General features: G+C 40.5%; 2 protein-coding genes across 7 annotated transcripts in view; both read left to right on the top strand.

Moving 5' to 3' along the window:
• Positions 1-7: 7 nt before the first annotated feature.
• plcxd2 (phosphatidylinositol-specific phospholipase C, X domain containing 2) lies at positions 8-5,919 on the top strand. 2 transcript variants are annotated; one of them, XM_029457751.1, is made up of 9 exons: positions 8-148; positions 1,323-1,433; positions 1,598-1,734; positions 1,872-1,991; positions 2,427-2,480; positions 2,581-2,736; positions 3,711-3,821; positions 4,049-4,179; positions 5,612-5,919. In XM_029457751.1, exons 2-9 carry the CDS (start codon positions 1,331-1,333, stop codon positions 5,757-5,759), a joined length of 960 nt encoding a protein of 319 aa, XP_029313611.1. In that variant the 5' UTR covers positions 8-148; positions 1,323-1,330; the 3' UTR covers positions 5,760-5,919. The 2 variants fall into 2 exon arrangements, with proteins under 2 accessions (XP_029313611.1, XP_029313612.1); XM_029457752.1 differs by lacking the exon at positions 8-148 and adding an exon at positions 296-333.
• A 5,545-nt stretch (positions 5,920-11,464) lies between these two features.
• phldb2b (pleckstrin homology-like domain, family B, member 2b) overlaps positions 11,465-23,862 on the top strand; it is a 37,557-nt gene continuing 25,159 nt past the window's right edge. For 4 of the 5 annotated variants that reach the window (XM_029457746.1, XM_029457748.1, XM_029457747.1 and 1 more), the window contains exons 1-5: positions 11,465-11,738; positions 18,126-18,182; positions 18,313-18,436; positions 20,104-20,202; positions 20,866-20,949. In XM_029457746.1, coding sequence (XP_029313606.1) covers positions 11,706-11,738; positions 18,126-18,182; positions 18,313-18,436; positions 20,104-20,202; positions 20,866-20,949 — 397 coding nt within the window. In that variant the 5' untranslated portion in view covers positions 11,465-11,705. Of the gene's footprint in view, positions 11,739-18,125; positions 18,183-18,312; positions 18,437-20,103; positions 20,203-20,865; positions 20,950-23,254; positions 23,448-23,862 lie in introns of those variants that run through there. The other variant, XM_029457749.1, reaches the window with a different exon arrangement.

Genomic DNA, 23,862 nt, shown 5'->3' with positions numbered 1-23,862 from the left:
ACGAGTGGCGCTTGCGGGCGCATTGCTTTGTGGGAATGCGGAAGTGCTTCATTACAGATGATAGCTACAGAACAGGGGGTAGTATACAAATAGAACAATAACAAATGAACCAAGGATGTATCACACTGTTTCTGAATATTCATCACAGGTAAAACCTTCATTCAACGAAGATTGAACAGTTGAATGAACTTGAAGTTAGATTGACAGTAATGTTCCAAGTAGTCATTTTAAATTGCATGATATTCTAACCCATACTGGGCTGACTAAATGAGTTGAACTAATAACGACAGCAAGTTTCAGACTCGCTGCTTAAACTACAAGCTGTCCACCAAGGTAGGTAGTTTTCCAGCGTATTCACAACACGAATGTTTGGGATGACAACAAAAGTGATAAGAGTGAGAGCTCTTCACTTCACCACATCTCTGCACACAGTGGCAGCTCCTGTGCTGCACCAGTAGATGGAGCTGTAGTTCTATGTGGTTTTATATATCTCGGCACAAACAGAGCTGTGAAGACACAAACACATCTAAAGTCGAAATGTTACTTGACTATTTAAATGTGCCTATGTTTCTATGTACATCAGTAGCCGGATAATTAGACCAACCCTACATGCCCTTCAAAAGGCCCATTAAATGTAATGAACATATGAATAGAATAGACCTGGAATTTAATATAATACATTAGACTAAATGTACTAGACTAAATCATTAAACCTGAACACATACGTTTAGATGACTCCCTGGATGTAGGCAATATGCAACAAAGTAGTGCCCATCACCTCCGTGGCCACTGACTAGATTATATGTGCTGATTAATGGTTTATTACAATTAAGACAATTTACCCATCTGTCGCTTTTCTGTGTGTGCACGTGTTTGCTTGTGTCCAGTGGGTGGTCTTCACACACACACAAACACACACACACACACACACACACACACACACACACACTCACACAGAAAGCAGGTAAATCCATTAAGCAGGAGGGGAGGGGGGGATAACAAGTGGAATTTTGTTCTAAGCGGATTATAACGGTCGTTAGCCACCCGCTGGTTTTGTCAACGGATGCCCGGCTCGCTGCTTGGAAAACAGCGCGCCTCAAAGCCATGCAATAGCCTGCAGGATACCGGGCAATTAAAAGGGCACAGTCTACTCCATCTGGTGCGATTTGGATAGCGTTTTGAACAGGTGGTATATGTAGAGTAACTGTGACAATACAAAATGATCCATGGTACTTTGTACCTGTTGGGCGCACACGGGAATCCGTTACCGGGATTTCATCGGCACCAGAGAGCAGTTTCCTGAGTTTTTGTTTGATTGGCAGTTTCTGACATGAAGACCCGACCTGCGGGGATCGGCAATGTCAATGCCGACTGGATGGGTTCGCTCCCCTGCAAGCTCAGTGCCATGCCCCTCAAACACCTCGCCGTGCCAGGTGAGACTGTCGTGCGTAAAGATGTTTGGTGTCTCCTTTGCGTCTCATCTGCCCATCACACCTGGATTGATACCACAACAATAAAGCTACAAGTCTGAGAGGAATGTGATTTGGTCATTTTTCTTTTCGATTTTCATTTCTCATCATCATCATCTCTCTTCCAGGGTCTCATGATTCGTTTACCTACTGGGTGGATGTACATGCTCCTGTGGGCCCAGACCAGAAGCCATATGTGAAGTACCTGGCCACCATGTTCAGCGTCTTAGCCAAGAAAGTCATGGTGAAGTGGTCCGTGACCCAGGTACTGAGTTCTAATCAGTGACATGTACAAACCCAACCATCTGTGGAGTCTGTGCATTTTGCAGTATTACAGATGTGTTGAGTTATGTAGCCAGTTACGTTGGTCTGAAATGTAATGTATAATGTCTGTGTTCCTAGAATCTGACATTTAAAGAGCAGCTGGATGCAGGAATTCGCTACTTTGATCTCCGGGTCTCCTCCAAACCAAGCGAGCGCGGAAAAGAAATTTACTTCATCCATGGCCTGTTTGGCCACAGGGTGAGCATAATATTTACTGACATTTAAAGGCTTCATCATTGTGGCTACTATATACTGTGTATCCTTCAATGTTTGATGTTTTTGTCTTTGTTAATCAGATATCTGCAGTCCTGAAAATAAGATTTGAATGTTGCTTCAATTATTGTCCTTGTCCTGTATTTGGTGTCATTTAACAGCATAGACAGTGAATGTGTTGAGCTAATCATGTGTTGTAGTTCCAGCTGATGTTGTCAGTAGTGGGATGGAGATGGCCTTGAACAGGGATCAAAGGTCGTGAGTTTAGTTGTAAAAATCCCTCTTCTGAAATGGGTGACTCTGACTTGTGCCTGTCCCCTTTATGACTCAGTATTTTTGCTACAAGTTGTGTGTCACCAATAGACCTTGAGGTTAAAAGCAGCAAATGACGTCCAACCTTTCACTCTGTTCCCCCCACAGGTGAGCGATGGTTTGTTAGAAATTAACTCCTTCTTAAGCAGACACAGGAAAGAGGTGAGACGCACTTTTGAAATATGATTTCAAGAAAAGATACGAAAGCATGAATATAGAGTTTGCACACTCACTGATTGAGTTGGATGTTTGCTTGATTTAGGTAGTGTTTCTGGACTTCAACCACTACTATGCAATGGGTGCAGACCATCACATCTACCTCATCAACATGCTCCAGGAAGTGTTTGGCAGCAAGCTTTGTAACAACTGTGCAGTGGAGAGCATCACGCTGGACTACCTCTGGCAGAAGAAATACCAGGTGAGATCAGAATGCATCAATGAAGGTGGATGTACAAAACATCACACATTTCAAAACAAGTATTGTTTAGATCTTTTGGTGTATTAACTTCGGTGATCCCAGACTATATAAAGCTCATTGACATGCACAAGTAAAAGCGGCATGGAGGTCTGTGTTTATTGGACGGCCCGCTTAACACCTGTGGTCAGGTAATCCCTGCCGCCCGTGACTCTCCTGGACAGGAATTAGTGGTGAGCGTCATCCCATTAACATTTGTTCCATCGTCCGTTTTCTTCTTTCTTCATACTCTTCTTTTTTATATATACACCTATTTAAATATATGGACATGAGAAGCTCCACGTACACATGCATCCCTGTGTGTGTGCTTCCTGTTTTAGGTGCAATTAGTTTCATGTCTGCATGGTTCTATGTGCATGTCCGTGCCTCATTCACATACTATCAGTTTAGCTCCTGCTCCTTTGACCCTAATCTATAACTGGCCTAGTTGGCAAAAGAGAAAGAGAGACAGAGTGCAGAGCAGACAAAGAAGAGATAGTAAAGAAGGAGACATTTGCACTATTTCCAGCTGCAAAGGGAAGCTTCACTATCGTATTAAAAGTGTCATTGGTAAAGACACACAGCCAGTTCTCTCATTGCTTTACAGCTAAATCACTTTGGTAAAGAGTGGACCTGGTCCAATTAGTTTTTAGTGGATATTCAGCACCTAGATGACCTTTATACATATAATGTGCAGCTGAAAAGTAATGTTTCCAATAAAAAAGTGTGTAGATATTACTGTAAATATACACTGGGCTTTGGAGGATTATACAGGACGTTTGGGGTCAGTTTTAATGACATGATATTTACTTAAATATCAACAATCTGAGTGTTATATGAATTCTATATGTTATAGATGTATAATGTATATATATATTAAGTATGCCCAGTCTGTGCGAGCTATCTACTCACTGTCTTTCCTTTCCTTTTCTCGTCAGGTGATTGTGTTCTACCATCATCCGTCGGCTCAGGGCATCCCTGTCATGTGGCCCGGGAACAAGATCCCCGCTCCCTGGGCCAACACCACCGAACCCAACAAACTCACACAGGTCAGAAAAAAACAACAGCTGTGATCCTCATGTAATCTTCTTTCATTTCATTCAGTGGGAAATCAGTATAGATATCTGCAATTCACTGTTGCTACAAGATGTATTCCAGCTAAAACAACAAAGCAGCAGTTTAGACATTAAATACACAAACTATGTCCATAAACACCTCACATCAAGATTACATTTGTTGTATTTAAACTGTTTATTTTTGACATTCTCCTGTTTAGTTCCTGGAAACTACACTGAGGGAACGAGCCAAGCAGGGCTCCTTCCACGTGTCTCAAGCCATCCTCACACCCAGGGTCAACACTGTGGCCAAGGGCCTGCTCTGGGGGCTGCGCAACTACTTGGTGGAGAGGTCAGTGACTGAGTTTAATATGTATGTCAACTTCTTCGGTGGTTTCAATACATCAATTTGACATCTGTCTAAGATTTAGGTATCCAGCCCAAGTGTGTGAGTGTGTATTAGATCCTTGTCCTAATGCTCAACTCTGTTTTTATTGTTGTAGTCGGTGGCCAGTAGAGGGCAGTACAGTAAATGCTACAAATGCTTACAAATAGGATTGTAATCTTTAACAACAGCAAATTAAATACTTTGCGCAAGTGAATAGTAATAACAGAATAATTCTAAAAATATGAATAACCTATTTCAATTAATCACCAGTGACTGTGTGTCATCACCTCCTTTACAACTTTATTTCCTGGCAAAGGTTTCATGTTTCATTCTTGAACGGTACACACGCTGTCGTGTCATATTCAACAATATGATGTGACCACTTATGGAGGAGATCATATATAAATGCCTTCATCAACATTTTTTATTTATTTCTATCATCATTGTACAAATTAAAACAATGAAACTCCACAGCATCTGCGTTTGGTGGTGCTGCGTGTTCACATCGTGCTGCGCTGCACCACCCAGCACCATATTGTTATGCTGCTCTGTGATTGGCAGAGCTGTTTCGGAGCCATGAGACCAGTGATGTGACTGAGAGTCTATCTATTGTACTATATATTTATAATTACTTCTCTGTTACAATATTTTGTCACTTCACTGGTTTATTTGGCTACGGATAAACTATAATCCTCTTAATCCTTTTCCGACCAAGAGGATCAAACAGAAACATGTTTCATCTCTCAGATAAGAGATCTTATTTCCTTAATAAGAACTAAATTATTTGCACAAACTTTAGCAGTCATCTAGCTCGCTGAGCCGAAGCTTTAAGTGGAATTGACAGCGGAAATCCTGATTTAGAATAAATACCCTTAAAAGTGAGAGAAACTGATGCTGGGGTATAAAAGTATAAAACGGACTCTCTGGCGAGACAGGAGGTGGCCTAATCTTGCACTTCCGAGGAAATGGGATTGTTTATCACTGCTGGATAAACAACAGACTTCCTGGTTTTGTTCTGCTGCCGGCTCAAACCTAGTGGAGAGTGTATGGGTGTTGGAAGTGATACAGCTACAGAGTCATGGAATATGTGTGTTGTCCTGTGTGTGTGTGCCTCTATGCCAACAACCAAAACAGAAAGTGTTTGAATGCAAAGCAATGCTAGCAAGACAGAGAAGTCTCTCACTGACACACACACACATCACTCCCTTTCCCTTTTTTTCCATCAGGTCTCAGAATCTGATTTTATCAACAGATTTTATAGCCATAACTATAAACCGAGACAGAGTATGTTTGCAAGTCAGGGAATCAGTTTGAATTGAAATTCAAGTGACGGCATGTTCAGTGTATTCTGAAGGGGTTTAATTGTTTGCCTTCTAATATAAACTTTCTCCTCTAGAAACCTGCCAACCATCATGTCCTGGGTTGAGGCTCAGAAGCCGGGGCTGGATGGGGTCAACATCATCACCTCTGACTTTGTGGATCTCACGGACTTTGCCAGCATTGTCATCAAACTCAACAACCTGCTGTTGTCTGAACCAAGATGACACAAGTGAAGAAATGGTTGTATCATCATTTAAAGTACGGAAAGGAGAAGGGGAAACAAGGGCGGATATTTGACAGAGATATTTAGTAGTTAAATATTGAAGTCCTTTGACCTAAGAGATATTTGACAGAGGTATTTCATACGAGTCACAGCAGAGAAGACGAGTAGTCAAATATTGAACTCCTTTAGCCTAAGGGATATCTGACAGAAACATACTAGTCACAGCAGAGGAGACTAGTAGTCAGGTATTGCGTTAGACTGAAAAGGTTAAACCAGCGTGTTTAATAACGGCTTTATCTGGATTTGACCATAAACGAAATCTGGGACGATTGTGTTTGAACTTACTAAAAGTAAAGTAAAGTATCGACCAGAGAAGTCTAAAGGTTTAACACAACTCTAACAATTGGGGAAACCATAACGCGTTATCTGCTATTTTAATTCAGCTATTATTATACAATTTTAATTCGGCTATTTTTATAATGGTACTTCAGACTCATTACATCAACACTATGAATATTGTACTGTAAATGCTCTTATTCTGTCTAATCTTGTACTAATTGCTATGTTTTTGCTGTGAAGCACTTTAGGGCTGCAATTCTTGTATGAAATGTGCTATACAAATAAAGCTTATTAAATTATTATTATTATTATTATTATTATTATTAAAATGAACATTTGTATATCAATTACTGACCTTGAATTCTCAAAGAAAACTTTATTTTTCTCGCTTGTCTCCAAAACCTGAATGAACTTTGATGAACTGAAGTAAATGAACTAAATCAAAACATACGACTGGATAAACAAGACTTGGATTATGATGTACGACTTGTTTGAGAGTTTATAAATTGATGTTTTGATATAGTTTTTATTGTTAAACCCCCATTAACTTCAATTCATTGGATTCTTCGTTCACCGTGGAGGCATACGAGAAAAACAAGGTGTTCTTGGGGTGAGTAATTGATATACAAATGCTCCATTTGGGGGTGAAGTATTCCTTTAATAATAATAAATAATAAATATAATAATATTGCATTAGTGACTTTACAGTAAAAAGGAATTTTTATCATAAGCTAGAAAATAGCGTTTTATTTCGCTGACAAGGTTTTATTGTCAACACAGGGATACTGTGTGAGAGAGGGACCCTCTACCCTTGAATGTTATAATATACTGTATATATATATATATATATATATATATATATATATATATATATATATATATAAAACTGTTTTGCTTGCAGCCGACTCTCTCAGCCTCAATATCATCAAGTCCAAAAGAATGAAAGAAGCTGGAGCTCAGATTACCATCATCTTTTTCTGGATTCATTTTCCCTGTTTGGGGAAAACTGGACATATACCACATTGGTACTATCTAAAGGCAATGCAGCACAGGTCACCATGCAGAAACAGACTCACAGCTACCTGTGACCTGGACAATGATCATATGACTTTCACTAATACGGTTTCAACATCTCAAATATAAAAAAATCATATTTTTTTGCTTTTTTAAATGTTGTATGTATAGGTATTTTATTTGGTTTATAAACTAATACATCCAACATTATGTTAAATAATTGTTAAAGAAAATGCTCGAAGAGAATGCACTGTTTTGTCAATGAATGAAAAGTACAGGTGTTTTTGTTTCTATGTTAAAGTACACACGTTGTGAAGAAGGAGCCCGCTGTGCCAACGCTGTCTCACTACACTACATATCGTTGGGCTGTAAAGTTTAACTACAGATGCAAACAGTTGCACCTTTATGGGGGAATTGCAGAGGCAAAAGCCAAATATGTGTGGAACTTGTGCCACATTGCTCATTAAACACGTGCACCCATACATACACAGCTATAAATGTTTCTGTTTATAGTATTTTTGCTCAGTATTTTTTTCACTTCCATTGTTTTAACTAGAAATGCAGAAATGGAAACAACTTCCTGGGCATTAACAGGATACATGACCATGTCCAGCATATGTCAAGTCTGCACCTATAAAATACTGTGTCTACTACATGTAGAAATAGCAAGGGGGAAAAAATGGCCAAAATATTGTCGTCTGAAATGTTTTGTGTGTATATGTGGGTGTTTGTCCGCGTCAGTGTGCGTTACTGTGTTTGTGTGTATGCTTTGTGGGCCCAGTGATTACTATGCATGACATGGACAGTACTGCAGTGACAGTCACCCTGCATTCCTGTGGTCAGATTAGGGAATGAGAGGAAGACAGAGACTACAGAAGAAGATGCAAAGTGATTTACAAAGCAGACACAGAGCAGAGAGGAAAGTAAGAGAAAGATGGAGGATGCAGAGAGAGATTTCTGAACAGCTGTTTGTGTGTTTCCTTCAGCAGTAGCATCATCTAACAGCAAAGCAAAGTGTACTTTCTCTGCCCTTCTTATTTTCACACCGTGACTCACTTGTGTGAAATTGGCTGATCTGTCCAGGCCACATTGTTGACATGGTTGAGCGTGGTCACCAAGCGCTGCGAGGCTCACACACACAGTCACAAGCACAGGCACTTTAATTGTGGAGTAATTACACATACCAAGGTAGGCAAGTGGGAGAGCAGCAGCTCCAGCTGATGGAAAGCATTCCTTTGTTGTTTGTACTGGTCCTCTCTCTCTCTCTCTCTCTCTCTCTCTCTCTCTCTCTCTCTCTCTCTCTCTCTCTCTCTCTCTCTCTCTCTCTCTCTCTCTCTCACCCTGTCTCTCTCTCCTCTATATCCCTGCTGGCTTCCCAGGTTTCAAAGGAGAAGACGACAACTCAAACATGATCTTCCAAGTGTTAATAAAGTCCTAATGTAACAGTACAACATTCGAGCCTGTGTTTGCCAGCCAGGATTTTGTTATTCTACAAACAGTCTCGGCCTAAAATGGTGCAAACACTGACACACAGCTTTTCAAAAAAATGTTGGTCCTGTTTTGCAGCACCTTCTCAGTTGATCTGCCACTACACTTTGTTTTTACGACCTTTTCTTCCCATCACGTCATTTGTCTCTTCATAAATTCAACACTCTCCCCGTCCGGACCACAAGTTATAACAAACAGTCTTGACTTGCCTTCAACACAGACAAATCTATGGTCAGTTTCCAGTCTTTAATCACATTTCTTTTTGTCCTTTCAGTGACAGTAATATCGGCACACTTATGCTTTATGGTGTGTTAAATAAAGATCTGCAACTATTCTTGGAGACCCATTTATGTCAGCCTTAAAAAGCAATTAAGCAGTGCTCTGCAAACACACTGGTGAGCAAACCGAGTTTGAGTCCTTTTAACCACGGACATATCCCCGGTGTTAAGTGATGTCATTGACCCAAATCGACCAGGTCAGACAACATCTATTTCACACAGATGTGTTGGTGTCTCCTTCAGACCACGATGATTGCAGTATGGAAACAGCTGTGAAAACAGATGACACTGTATCTTATGACTATGCATCAGACACAATGTGGGGTGAGTAAAGAAAGAGAAAGACTTGACAAAACATGTAGAAGCTCAGCACCAAAGGACTGCAAACAGATGAAAAAGCACCTTGCTTACCCTGAAGCCACAAACAGTGTCTATGTCATCCAATTATCTGTCATTAAGGTGTTATTAAAAGCATGTGTGTTGAACAGTTTTACCACCACAAATCCTCAAAGCCTTCCATCCGTGATGATACCAGAGATTTCCCTGAGATTGACTGAGCTGTCAGAGGTGTGAAGAGGTTCAGATAATGATTCACAGGCCTTTTTTGAACATTAGACTTTAAATGATGTCTAAAAAGTAAGATGGATCTGTCTAAATGAAACAGGGTCTCTCCTGTCATCGGTTATAATCCCTGTCCAAGCAGCTCCAGAGTTCCTGGTCAGCCTCAGGATCACATGAGAGTTGTGGAATTCACGTCGTAATGCTGTCTAACGTTCGGCAGCCCTCTCAAACCCACCGGCTCCGGGATGATGTCATTGGGAGAGCTTAGCAGCTCTCAGACTAGCAGGCAACCAGGGAGGCATGACATCTTCTGGAAACACTTCACAAGACAAGGAACCGTTTTCATGGAACATTATCCTGATAACATTTAGCTGTTCCCTTCTGAAGGCTTTTGACTCCAAAGATGCATCTGTTGAGTGAAGACCTACAATGACCTATGACCATGTGACATATTGACATAATTCAGAAAATGTCTGGTGTTGGTCGCATTGGTTGGCATTAATGCCAAAAACTAATGTATCATAGTGGACAGCATTTACCCCCCTCCTTTCCCCTTCATTTAACCTTGTGAAAACAGAGTAAGGACAGATGGGTTTGTGAACTTTATATCATTTTATAATTCATACTTTGAGGGATATGTGATTGTGTGTGTTCAAAACTTTTATTTAGTCTGTCTTGGCCAGTAGATCTCTACACATACCAGGTGTCATGGAGAGCTGAGGACCAGTGGGGAAAGTGAAGCAGGGCCGGGAACACAAGCTCTCTTCCTGTTTATCCACAAAGAGATCCTTGCAGTGCCTGAGAGATAAGATAGTCCTTCTGCCATAGTGTGTGTGTGTGTGTGTGTGTGTGTGTGTGTGTGTGTGTGTGTGTGTGTGTGTGTGTGTGTGTGTGTGTGTGTGTGTGTGTCTGTGTCTGTGTGTCTGTGTCAATGTGTAGGCAAACCCTCCTTGGCCTCAGTCTTAACCTGAGGACCATTTTCAAGACATTTTCAACACTCCATATATTCCGTCTGCGAAGCCTAAACTAAGTTCTGCATGACTTATGTTGTATTATAGTTGTGCATAATGTGTGTTGTTTTATGTAACCTTGATTATGAACAATGTGGAGAATACATGAACCTCTGCCAAATAAAATGACATACTGCTGGCATCTGCTCTACGATATCTTCACATCGGTGCATGACTGTACTTGTAGCTGAGATTTCTCAGATGGTGCACATAACTGCCATTGCTTAAACACCCACAGTTCCTGGTTTATATGGATAAAATAACTTAAGCACGTGTTTGTTTTTTGTATAAAGTATGGTGCTTTCATAGTGGAAACAGATATGTTGGTGAAAATTAAGATAATCATTTGTCTAATTATTATTTCTCCCTATATAACGACAATTTACAATAAACTTCATCATCTGCACGCTGTCTTTGGCAAATTGGTGTGTCAATATCAGAGGGGCATTTATGTTGTTTATGAGTGTTGCCAGGTTGTTTGTGCACCAGTCTGGATCTGTGTCCAAAGACTGAATGAATCAAAAGCTGCAGAATTAGAACTGCATAGTGTCATGTGAAGGGAGACATGACGGCATTCCTCTTCTAATATCATTAGCTAAACATTCTTCTTATCGTGGTTTCTTATCATTGCTGCCAAGTAGGTCTGAAAGAATGCTCTCTCTCTCTCTCTCTTCTCTCTCTCTCTCTCTCTCTCTCTCTCTCTCTCTCTCTCTCTCTCTCTCTCTCTCTCTCTTTCCCTCATTCTCTTCCCTTCTCTTCTCTTCCCCTCCTAAAGGCTTCTCTCTTTGAGTCAGTGAGAATGAGAGGTCAAGTGTAGGTTGTCTGTTAACACCTGCACATTATGTTCTGTGTGTGTGTGTGTGTGTGTGTGTGTGTGTGTGTGTGTGTGTGTGTGTGTGAGAGAGAGAGAGAGAGAGAGAGAGAGAGAGAGAGAGAGAGAGAGAGAGAGAGAGAGACTCCCTCCCCTTGTTCCCTCTCCAGCTATACTTCCAGCTGTTGCTGCATTCCTCCACACGTCGCAATTGGCTGCAGCCGCCGGCTTTTTTACGTTTGTGTACGTTTGTGAGCGTGTAGTGTTCGCGTGTGTGTTAATGTGTCAGAGGATTAAAAGTATCTCCAAGACATCCGCAGGTTGCTCCTGCTGCACAGGGAATGTATTCGCCGTCGGGAAAGACACTTTGATCACAGCAAAGGCAGAAGTGACTGAATATTTTCGGGATCTTGGAGCAGCTGAGTAATTGCGTCCTTTTCTGCACGATGACAGAAGTGTCCAGTCACGCTTCAATCATGGTAAGCGCGACCTTTTATGGGGAAAATGACCGAATGTCAAATTTTTTGATGATCCGAATGTTTGTTTATAAGTTTGAAAATGTATTTAAAGTTTTGCATGGTGTTTCAACAGCCACTGGCGTTTAACCCACAGCTCAGGTAAACTGATTATTATCTTTAGTTCCAGATTGTGTTCTCAGAAAATAAATAATGGGATAGTTTTGTTTGATTCTGGGTTAGTGATTAAAAGTCCCCAGTATACAAATACTGTAAGTGATTAACTGAAGATAAAAACACAAACACACACGAGAATATATTTGATATTCACACACCTAAATTAGTCCATGACTCAGATGAGGAATATGTTACTAAATTTCCATGAGTTCATTGAAGCATAAATGTTGCTTCCCCTCTGAAGTCATGTGACCTTACTTGGAAATCAACCAACACAACCAGACCAAGTCTTCCCACCTCTGTCAGATTTCCTATGGGTGAAGAGTAGAGCTGTGTGAGTGTGTAAAAGGCTGGCATTAAATTGGGCCCTGTGTATCTACATTGATCTGACATCTTATTACCTTTGATTTTTTTAGTGAGGAAATTGTAATGTTACACTTTGGTCATGTGGAGCTGAACTTGTCAGTTATGTGGAAACAAGTTGTGGCTGCATATCATGGCTCTGGATCCTAGTGTAACTATTAGGTTGTGGATTTCTCTTTGGTGGGTCCAAACACCGCACATTACCCAGATAGCAACGCATCTGGGTAAAACCTTACCACGTAGAGTCAGATTCAAACTTGCTACAAGTTTAAATCTCCACGTGTGGTTTCCTTACAGTAACACTGCCATCAGAATGCTAAGCTAATGTTAAAATCATTATACCTGACATGTTGGCTCCGGCCATGATGTGGAAAGCAGGAGGATAGAGCCGCTCTGACACAAGGACTCAACATAGCAATACTGTTATCAGCGACTAGACTCATACCAGACCTGAAAATAAAGAATCATCATAGTGCACATATACACATAAAGGCCAGATACGATGCAGCACTTCATATTATATTTCCACTCTGTGTTGTTTGAATCCCCTCCACAGTGTTTACTGTGTATGTGTTTACCAGGTATGCTTGGATTATCATCAGTGCAGAATAGCATCATATTTAGTTTGGAGGCCGGTGATGCAACATCTCTGGATTCTTTATTCTGTGTTTTTATCCATTTCCTTTTCCTTTGTTTCCCCACCACTCAGTTTGTTTTTCTTATTATCTTCAATCTCTCTGCCTTCCGCTTCTCTTTTCTATCCAGCAGTCACAGTTCATTTCACCATGTGAGTTATGTTAATGTTATATGTCCCCTCTAACAGCTCACTGTCCCTCCTTTCCTCTCGGTCATATCCGGCCCCTCACAAAGCCCCTCAGTTGATCCCCTCCATATGGCAGTAAAGGTAATCTGGGTTTTTCCAAAGACACACACCCTCAATAGAAATTCAAGTTGGAGTTCTGCAAACGTTGAGTCAGCTGCAATAACAATGGACTTTCTTTCCTGTAAGCATCTTGCACTTGGGTAAATGATGGAGGGAAAGAAAACGCTCATTGGAGAGAGATGTGTGTTGTGTTTTTGCAGGCGTTCAAGGTCCAGAAACACACATGGAGGGAAACACACACAATCAAAGACACACATGCACCCACACATGATGTAAATGTAAGAGTCTTATATGTCTTATATATAAGTGACAGAGAAGAGCAGGTGTGTGTGTGTGTGTGTGTGTGTGTCTGCGTGTGTGTGTGTGTGTGTACTGGTGTGTATGCATGCGTAAGGCATATATTCAACAACTTTCTTTTGTTGAAAACATTATTGCACACAGAACACAGACTGCAGTGAAGAGAAGGGAGGAAGATAACCCCATTTAGCCCTGTGAGTTGCTCTATAAGAGGGACACAGAGGGAAGGACTCCATCTTAAATAGCATCTGTGATACAATGCTGGCTTTGTCAGGTGGGAGGAGGAGATGCTGGAATGTAAGGGGAGGGAGGTTAGAGAGAGACTGAGGGATAGAGAAAGAGAGCGATAAAGACAGACAGAGGAGAAAAGGGGCAAAGACACAGCATTTAAAGATGAAACATGAGCATTAGAGAGGACACCAGGTGGGAAGACAGCATTTCTAACCAAATAAGATACTCGACAGTGATGGGAATGAGAGCAAATGAGACGAAAGACTTGTTTTGACTTCATATAGACGACAAGCAAGAGATGAACACGGAGGGAAATCTGTGATCATCTTGTGATGAACAAGTGACTCCGTGTGGTATTTTGAAGGGCATCGTGTTACTCTTAACAGTTCAAAAATGTGATTATTGATTAATCACAAAGCACATGAACACTATACAACACACAGATAAGAACATTAACTTCATTTTTACTCTACAAGCACACATTTCATACTCCAAACACTTATTTCCAAAACCAAAGACATGGAAAATATTTCCAAAACAGCTCATTTTATTTACGTAGCAAGTCTACAGAAAGCTTTGTGGTCACCTTGACTGCAGCTGTATGTATCCCACCTTAATCTCCATTAGTTGGTCAAGTGTATAGAACAGCACATGTATCAGATTGAGGAGCTGCCTGCACTGAAACATATTCTAGCCTAAGGTTAATGTAAGCGACTTCAATAAAGCAGCCGCATTAAGAAGCAGATGGCCAACATGGATTATCTGCCTTAAAAGTAGAGAAAAAGAATCCTGATGGTTTGTCTGTTGGACATTATAATCTTCTGTCCTTTATTGCTATTGTTATTATGGTAATGTTGGAACACTTATCTTAATAGCTTAACTGTGCTCACAATATCTTGAAGTATGTTACACACACGTGCAAGTGACTTAACTGTCCCAAACTAGTGCACAAACAAAATCTGTTCCAGATCAGTGACATGAGCGACACGCTGAGATCGCCTGTGATGTAGCTCTGAGAATGCAGCCTGCAACAAAAACAGACAATAATGCAGAAAGTAATTGAAAGTGGGAGAAAGACAAAACAGATGTAGAGGAAATACAAACAGAGGAGGGACGGAGGGATGAAAGCAGAAGATAAAGACAATAAAAAGAAGGAGATGAAACAGGCGGAGAATGCTGGATCTCTCCTTCTGGTTTTATGAATCACTCTCTCTTTTTCTGTCTCCATCTTCGTCTCCAGATGCGAGGCAAACGGAGTATTTAGGGGAGAATCAGCTGTTCTACAGATGGGATCAAAGAGAGACTGTACTTTCTTGTACTTGTTGCCTTGATATTAAAAACAGTGTGTGTATATGTAGTTGTTTAAGTGGGTCTTTGAATATTTAAAGGGCTTTAGGTGTAGAAAGAACTAAGGTTTAAAGTTAGTAAAAGTAGGTCAGTGCTGCACATTTAGCATATGTTCCCGTAAAAGGAAAAGAACAGCTTTGAAAACTTCCCCAGACTTTCATTCCATCCAGGGGTTCAGTTTGTGATGAAATGTTGAAGTTTCCTCGACTGGACTTGCTTTCCCTCAGTGTGCCTCACATGTTACTTGATACCTGACTGAACCTGATACTAATTATTCACATAGATCATTATTATTGAAGCTCTAATGGCAACGTGACATCCTGTCAAGTTCATTTTAGGCCAGAGACATAACTGTACACTGATACACCTACAACATTTTTTCTATTACTTCTGTGTAGAATATATTGAGCAAACGTTTGCAACAATAGCGTTTTTCCCAATAAAGTATTCTTACGTTTGGAAATGCAAATGTCATCCAATAACTTAATACAATATATGCTTATATCTTAGCAGGGAATGCTGGAGTGAAAGTTCTATATGATTCATACGCATGATTAGGAAAGTTGTTGTTTTTGTTTTGTTTAACGGGGGCAGTGCAAGAAGCTGTAAACACAGCATTGATATATGATCATATTGCATTATACAGTCGTTATGGTGAAAATGTTCGTAAAATTGTTGCCAGTACTCATCCAGCCAACGGAGCAACATCAACATTTTTTGGAGTCATGTTTCTGTCCAATAAAAATGTACTTTTAGCTCTGTTTTGGTCTCCACCACCCAGAGAGCCGACAGTCGAGTGATGATCCTCTGTAGGCTCGCCACAACAAGCGATCTCTCTTGCAATATACAAAGTTGTTATCAATATTAAGATATGGATTAGAGGAAATAACAGCAAAGCTCTTTACAAGTACATCATTATATTTGTGTGTTTACAAGTTTTTTTATAAACCCGCAAATACCTATACCCCCCCCCCTGTAATCTCATACCTGAGCTCTCTAGTCCGGAGACCCTGATAGCATCACGTTAGGTGATTGGAGATTGTGCATACCCCACCTTCAGGATGCCAGAGCAGAAATCTAGAAATCTAGAAGGGGGGTTGGTACACATCACTGCTCTGCTTGAACTAGACAACGACTTGTCTTGACCTGCCCAGACTGCAGCTCACCTGGTGAAAGAAAAAGAAGAAGAAGAGGGAGGGGGGCTACAGGAAAAAAGAAAGACAATGAGGAGGAACGATGGAGTAAGGAATATGTGACAGAAGGGGAGAGTCCAGGAGGTGGAAAAGACATACAGGAAGGAAGCGGGAGGAGACGGTAGAAAATAGAAGGAGTATAGTCTTGACATTATACTGGAAACAGTCCCTGTGGAACTTTGAATCTCCTTTTGATCTCTATTTTTCATCTGTTGTCTGTCGCACCATTTGTCCAGCTGATGTTGCCATCATACAGCGTGTGTTTGCTTTGTCTACACTCATGATGAAATCAGTGGAATGTGGGGGCCTCATATTATCACACGATAACAAAAAGAGTTGATGCATGACTTTATTTGTGGATGTTTGTGTGTGCATAGGGGTTATAAGGGTGGTGGAGTTGTGAAGAATAGCAAGTGTGTGTGTGAGAGAGTTTGTTTAAAGGCGGTAAGGGTGTCAAAGCAGCAAAGGAAGTCACCAAAGAGAGGAAGTTGGCGCTGAATAAGAGGAAGTGGTATGGGGATGACTTTGATTTGGGCTTCCTCTGCTGGCGGAGGAAAGAAAGGAAAAGAGAGGAGAGTGAGATTAAGGCAGGAGGATGGAACGTAGAAAGGAGAAATGAAGGGAAGAGAAAGAAGAAGAGAAGACAAGAAGGAGAGTTGAATAAATAGAAGAGAGCATTCTAGTGAAAGAAGAGAAACGTATTGAAAACAAATGAGATACCAAGGGTGCAAACTGTGTGTAATACTGTATATTATAACAGGATTATTACAGGTTAACATAGAGAGAGAAGAGGAAGAGAGGAAGGAGATGACAGAAGGTGTAAAAGGAGATGTGGTTGCGGTGGTTTCCCATATGCTGTAATCATCTCTGCTTTTGTGAGAAGCATTTCACTCATCCATCTGGCTCTCTGTGCCTTTGAATGAGTGAGTGTGCACACACAAATAGAAGCGTGACTGTTTTTCCTTGAATTGTAGGTTACTGCAGGGGTTGGCCTTGGCATTGGATCTGAGTGTGTTTACTCGAACATACACACACACACACACACACACATTTTTGATTGTGTTTGCTTTCATCTCGCCCTGTTTTCATTCCTCTTCATAGTTTTGTTTCATGCCAGTCTAATCGCGCCCTGCTATTTCACAGTTCTCTCATGGCTTCCTATTTATTCCCACCCTTAAAACATTCCTTTATCTTGGACTCCACTTTCAACAAATACAAAATAAGGATAATCATGACACTAAAGCCCTGCTAGTGGCCCCTGTGGGCTGTTGGGGAGCAGGAATGAACTTTGTGAATTTCATCAACATGTTTCTGTTTTATTTTGATATTGTTCGTGTGCAAATTGAAATGTTGGCCTGAACATTGCTATATATATATATATATATATATATATATATATATATATATATATATATATATATATATATATATATATATATATATATAAAAGTTGGCTCTGTTGCTTGATAAATAAATGAGACACACACTTAAAGCAACAGGCAGTATGATGGCAGACCATAACAAGTTGTGGGAACTCTGTTTTCATAGAACATTTTTCTACGAGTTCTTCCCACTGGAAACCTGTGTGTGTGTGTATAATCATTTGTACAGATGTGTGCTTGTGTGACCCTACTCTTGCATGTCTTTATTTTATGTGCCTACATGAATGGATGGATAGATGTACGTGTACACTACCATTTTCAACATAGACACAGTACTTTGTGTTAAAGGCTGAACATGATAAGATTTCAAACTTAAGCAGGCATATATATGAAATTATTCAAGATACTGAAAAACAATAATAGACATTTGAATACAAACACATGATTCAGAACAGAACATAAAATACTATTATGAATAAGTAATAATTACATGTTTCACTCTGAGCTGATTTTCCTTCCTCTCTCATCCATACTGCAGGACTGTGAGATGATGTTCCAACCAGAGTCAGATCAGATGTCCCCAGTTGAACCCAAGGTGAGAGTACACACACACACGCACACAGCACACACACACACACACACGCACACACACACAACGGTACAGTATTTCAAAACCCTTATATACTCACAATAACTACCTTTTCCACTCGGACTGCTGCTTCTAGTCTCCGCCTCTGAACCTGATTGACACGGGGAAGGGGCTGAAGGTCCAGACAGCCACACCTCATCTGGTGAGCCTGGGCAGCGGGAGGCTCAGTGTGGCAATCACCCTGCTGCCACTAAAAGAAGGTAACACGTACACACGTACAGCATAAAAAAACATACTTCATGGGTTAGGATTACCAGGTCATTCCTCCTCCCCTCTCTTCCCAGTGCCTAGGATCATAAAGTTTTAAAATAAATGTATTTTCTCACAAGCCCTGTAAAGCTGTCACCTGTGAAACCAGACCTCCACAGTCCCCTCCCTTTCCTCTTTGTACCTCCTTCATTGTTTTGTTTCCTGGCTTCGACCACTCTACTTCCCCCCTCTTATTTACCTTCTCCCCGCCCACGCATCACTTCATTGCCATGGTTGCTGGAGATGTGTCGGAGGGGGCGGGGCACTTTGATAGGGGAAAGTGATGCTCTATTCTGGGTTGCAATACCGTCAAGACAAGAAGCCAACACTACTTCCTCCCACAAGGCTCCCTCGGACTTAGAACACATATTTAAACAAATTACTACATCCACATCCCCGGTTATTTATTTTTATTGTCGAAAATTACCCCACTTATTGGTTAGTGCGCATACTGAACCCACAGTTACCGTACACACATGAGAGCAACACTGCGCTAACGGACTGGAATCCAAACAGCTATAAAACAGAGATTACTCACAATACATGCTTTCATCCAAGTGTCTACTACAACACAGAGAAAGCAGAAAACTGAAAGACTTAAATCCACAGTGTTCCTTAGAGAAGTCGTATTCAAATCACGCACACGCACACGCACACGCACACGCACACGCACACGCACACCCACACACAGGATGATTATGGTGACATAACGGTGGTGCAATTAGAGTTATTTTTAGCTTCTCTATCATCAGCTATCCACAGGTGTCTTGCACTGCTTCCTCAATCACTCTGTCATACACACGCACACACACACACACACACACACACACACACACACACACACACACACACACACACACACACACACACACACACACACACATTCATCAGCAAGCCACAGGTGCCATAGCTTAATAATTATTCCAGCCATTTTCTAACACATGATAGCAAAGAGATGGGAGCAAAGATAGGTAGATCTACAACATGATATAACGAGAGATACGCTTGTTCAACTGATTTTAATTCAATAGCCTGCAGACAGTAGAAACAACAAACTGACTAACATCAGATTAAAAGCATTACATTATAGTGAGTCCTTAGATGACACTGGTGACTCTCACATACACATGTAGAGTTAACATGTGTTGTGTGGATAACAAAGCTCTCATTATATTCCAAATGCAGAGACAGACACTTTTAGTTTTGCCTCCTCTACACTTATGCAGATAAACGGGTTTGGTTCTTATAAGTCTCAAAATGGTTTACAGTATTACACAGTGGATGGTATTAAAATGATAGGTAAGGTAAAGTCAGCATTGTGACATCATACATTTTACATTATTATGCGTCTTGCATAATATCTAGCACATTGCCTCACACGTTCACAATCTCCCCGCTTGGTGTGTCCTTCCATTTCAGTGAGGAATGCCAAAAATGTGAACAAGCCATTTTAGGAGAACTGAGAACTGATACTCAAAAATGTGTCTACTGATAAAGAATATCCACTTGAAATAGAAGTACTCCCAGACCACCCATACAGTTAAAATATTTACATCATGACCTGATTATATTTATGTATTTGATATCATTTGTATTTGTATATCGCTTGTTGTTCCAGGGGTGACTCGCATAGGCCGAGAAGATGCTCCAATACCTCAAGATATCACGGTCCAAGGTCCTGGCATTGAAGCAGAGCACTGTCTCATCATCAATGAAGGTTGATGTCAGTTCACTTTACACAAAATGAATTTACAATAATGGCAGGCATCTTTACCGATGACTCCTTTTAATTAACAAGGCTTTGTTCAGTCAGTGTATAATCTTACAATCTTCTAAATTTAAAATCAACTGAAAACAAATCTGCTGATGAAATAAGATGACAACATTTGAAAACATCTTTTCAAACTCACAAAGAAATGATCTGCTGAATACCAAACAAGAGAATTTTGTCTTCTTTTAAGATAATTATTATAACAAAACGGCAACATAATCCATAACAATTACCATATCACACCGGCACAATCTTCAATTTGTTTCTGGAGAAATAATCTTTCAAGTTAAATCAGTGTATTGTGTGTGTGTGAAAGGAAAATATCTTTACAGGGAGAGGCCGAGTGATTGATTACACTCTTGATGTTTTTTTGTTCCTGTGTGATACATATCGTGTAATTACTATACGCTACGAGTTCAGACCAAAGCCTTGCAGTGAAGATAGAAATAGCATGGCTTTGTGTGTATGTTATAATTAAAATTGGTAGTGTAGTTTGGAGTCATCTTTCATCATGGAAGTAGTAAGTGATAATGTAGAATCTGCTGTTGCTTTACTTTGGACTGAAGGTACACTGATCTGTTAACCTTGTCATCATTACCTACAACACAGGAGGGGTGGTGACCCTGGACCCCTGTGGTCACCTCTGCAGTCTGGATGGAGTGCAGGCCACTGTGCCCACCCCACTAACACAGGGTAAGATACATGCACGCACCATCATGTTCTTCACTTGCTTGCACAAAACCAGGCACACACATGTACAAGCTTTGATATATTGCCACCTACTGGTCAATAAAATAGGTGGAGTGAAAGTTGATTTTATGGAGTGTGCATACTTTCAGTATTTCATAACGTGTGTGTGTGTGTGGTTGTGGTTAGTTCTTGGTTTGGTTCATTTGCATTCTTTTCAGTGTGTGTATGAGTCATATGTGCACAGTTAACATTGTTCTGACGTCAGCATGGAAACTACGGGGAATACAGTGTACATACAGTATGCTTGTGTTTTCACAGAAACGTATAGGCCTATGAGCATTTCCACATGTTTGTGTATGTGTTAATGTGTTTGTGCATGTGTGTGTGTACCTCTGGTTTGTTTTAATTCATTGTGGTTTGGAAGAGCTAGCTGCTACAGTGAGTCACAGCTTCCAGCAACTGCAGAGCATACACTCGCTGCACATCAAATTATGTAGGAGACTGCAGAAAACTTGCAAAACACACACACACAAATAGATAAGCCTCCCAAATTCTGATGCATTTATTTTCTTATCTTTTTGTCCACGTGTCTGTTTTTTGTCTGCCAGTATCTTGATCTGTTTATCTCTCGTCTGTCAAATTCCCTTTTTATGGATTTACTTAGTTGCAGAGCTCTCTTTGTTTTACTGTTTTTGCACTGACTTCTCCTTCTCCGTGTATCCATCCTATCTGTGTACCCTTTTCTCCTTTTCATTGTGTCCCGTGTGGTCCGGCCATTTCAAGTTAAATATTGACAGGCCTAATTATCTTCCCGCTGTGCCTGACTGAATCAAATATTGACATCATCTTGGTGTGTCTACACACACGAGGCCAGGGCATTGTGAAGTCGCAGAGGTGGAGAAAAGGACTGAAAAAGAAAAAGGGGTTAAAAGAAAGTCAAAAGGGCATGGTTTGGGAAATTATGGAGCGAGAGAGAAAGAGAGAACATCTTTCAGGAATATCCACTGGCCTCAGATTCTCTGGGTTGAGTTAGTCTAACCACACACAGAGACACACACAGAGACACATGAACACTGTAGAGCGGTCTGGAGATGATTAGCTATGTTTAGGAAGTGATTTGTTCTGTATTTGGGACTTCAAAACTTGACCTGGAATCACATCAGTTTTACTCCTAACTCACTGGGACAGCTGGAAGTCACTTGTTGAATAGTAAATATGTTCATACAGCAAAGTTACAATGATCTCCGTGCAGCAGTGACAACAGTGACAAGCAGCATGTGCAGACTTTCTTCTTTCAAAAAAATAGAAAAACTAGGAATGGGATAACATCTATTTCTGCATTTCAGGTCACATTTTAATGAAGTTTTGGTATAAAACTCAATCTCCCAGCATTCACACTGGTCTGAAGCAAAGGTCTGAAGCAAATGCAAGTTAAGCTGCTGAACAAAACACAGCTGCTCTAATAACAATGCTCTCTCTCTCTCTCTCTCTCTCTCTCTCTCTCTCTCTCTCACTCACACTCACACTCACACTCACACTCACACTCACATCTGCACACATGATAACAGACAGAGTAACTGCCAATGGGTTCATGTTGTGTTGAAAATGCTTGCAGATAACAAAGCATCTGAAAGAAACAGTTGGAGAGACTACTGACTCAGGCTGGGGGGCAAAGTTTAAAAGTGTTTTTTCTTATTTGCTTTACTCCCTTGCAAAGATTAAAAAAAAAAAGAAAAGAAAAATCTGTAGCCAGTCAGTCTGTATGGCATAGCCTACCCCCAAATATCTTACAGGCCCTCTCTCTGTTGTTGCTTTGTCTTAGAAGTCAAGTGAATTTCTTCTTAAATCAATTAGTGTGTCATTATAATACAATCAAGTCACCAGTTTTACAAGGTTTTTAAGTCCTTCTATGTAGTCCAGCTGTTTTAGGGTTACACTGGTCCTATGAATTTCTAAGAAAAGAGAAAGAAAATAGGTAGGTAGACAAAGAAAAGCCGAGGGGGCGTCCACCAAATACCTCACTGTCTAATAGCATTTGAACCTACCAACTACAGATAGGGGTGGTGGCGTATTACGCTGTTAGTTTATATATGGTTTGAATTTCTTACCCTCGTATCTTCTTCCCTTTTAACCTGTTGTTTTTAAATCCTAAACCTTCAATGGTGACATAGGATTTCTTGACTGTATTTTAATTATTTTGCTCTCGTAAGACTTGAGCCTCCTTCCCCTTTTTAACATAAGTTGGTACAGTCCTGGATTCAGTTGATAGTAAATCAGTGAACTTTCTTCCACACGGAGTGGAGACGGGTGAGGAGGATGTTCATAGCTGAGAAGGGAGGCAACAACAACAAAGTGACCGGCACGAGAGAATATATAATTATTTTTAGTTTTACATTTCTAGAAGAAGTTATTTAGAGGTCTTGTCATGGTAATGTGTTAGACGTTAAGAGGAAGGAAAGTGTTCTTCTCGTGGTACGTGCTCACTGAATGGGACTCAAAAGGTTTGTAACGGATTTTTATTACGCTAGCTCTTCTAACAAAAGTAACAAAGTCACGTTCGGCTACATTTACTCACGCACTCTTTTTGATGCACTGCTACTTTACTGCACACACTGAGCTGCTTCACATTTATACTCTGCTATTTTTTCCTTAAAGAAATAATGTGTGTTCGCTGAACACCTTACAGCTGTTACGTTAGCGTCGTTGTAGTTTCTTTTGAGATAATATCTATCCCTCTGTTTATCAATTTATGTGTTTTAGGACTATGTGCCTCACGTGCTCTTTGAACAGGTTGGGCAATGTCATCCCCATCAATGAATACATTTGTTTATTTGAAGCGTTGTCATATTTCACTATCTTTATCAGACAGGATAAGGAGGCTGATATTGATTTTCCTTTAAAAAAAAAATCAAAATG

This window comes from Cottoperca gobio, chromosome 20 (assembly GCF_900634415.1).
Source record: "Cottoperca gobio chromosome 20, fCotGob3.1, whole genome shotgun sequence".
NCBI classification, from domain to species: domain Eukaryota; kingdom Metazoa; phylum Chordata; class Actinopteri; order Perciformes; family Bovichtidae; genus Cottoperca; species Cottoperca gobio.
Note: the sequence above shows the minus strand (reverse complement) of the source record. Positions and strands in the feature narration are given on the sequence as shown.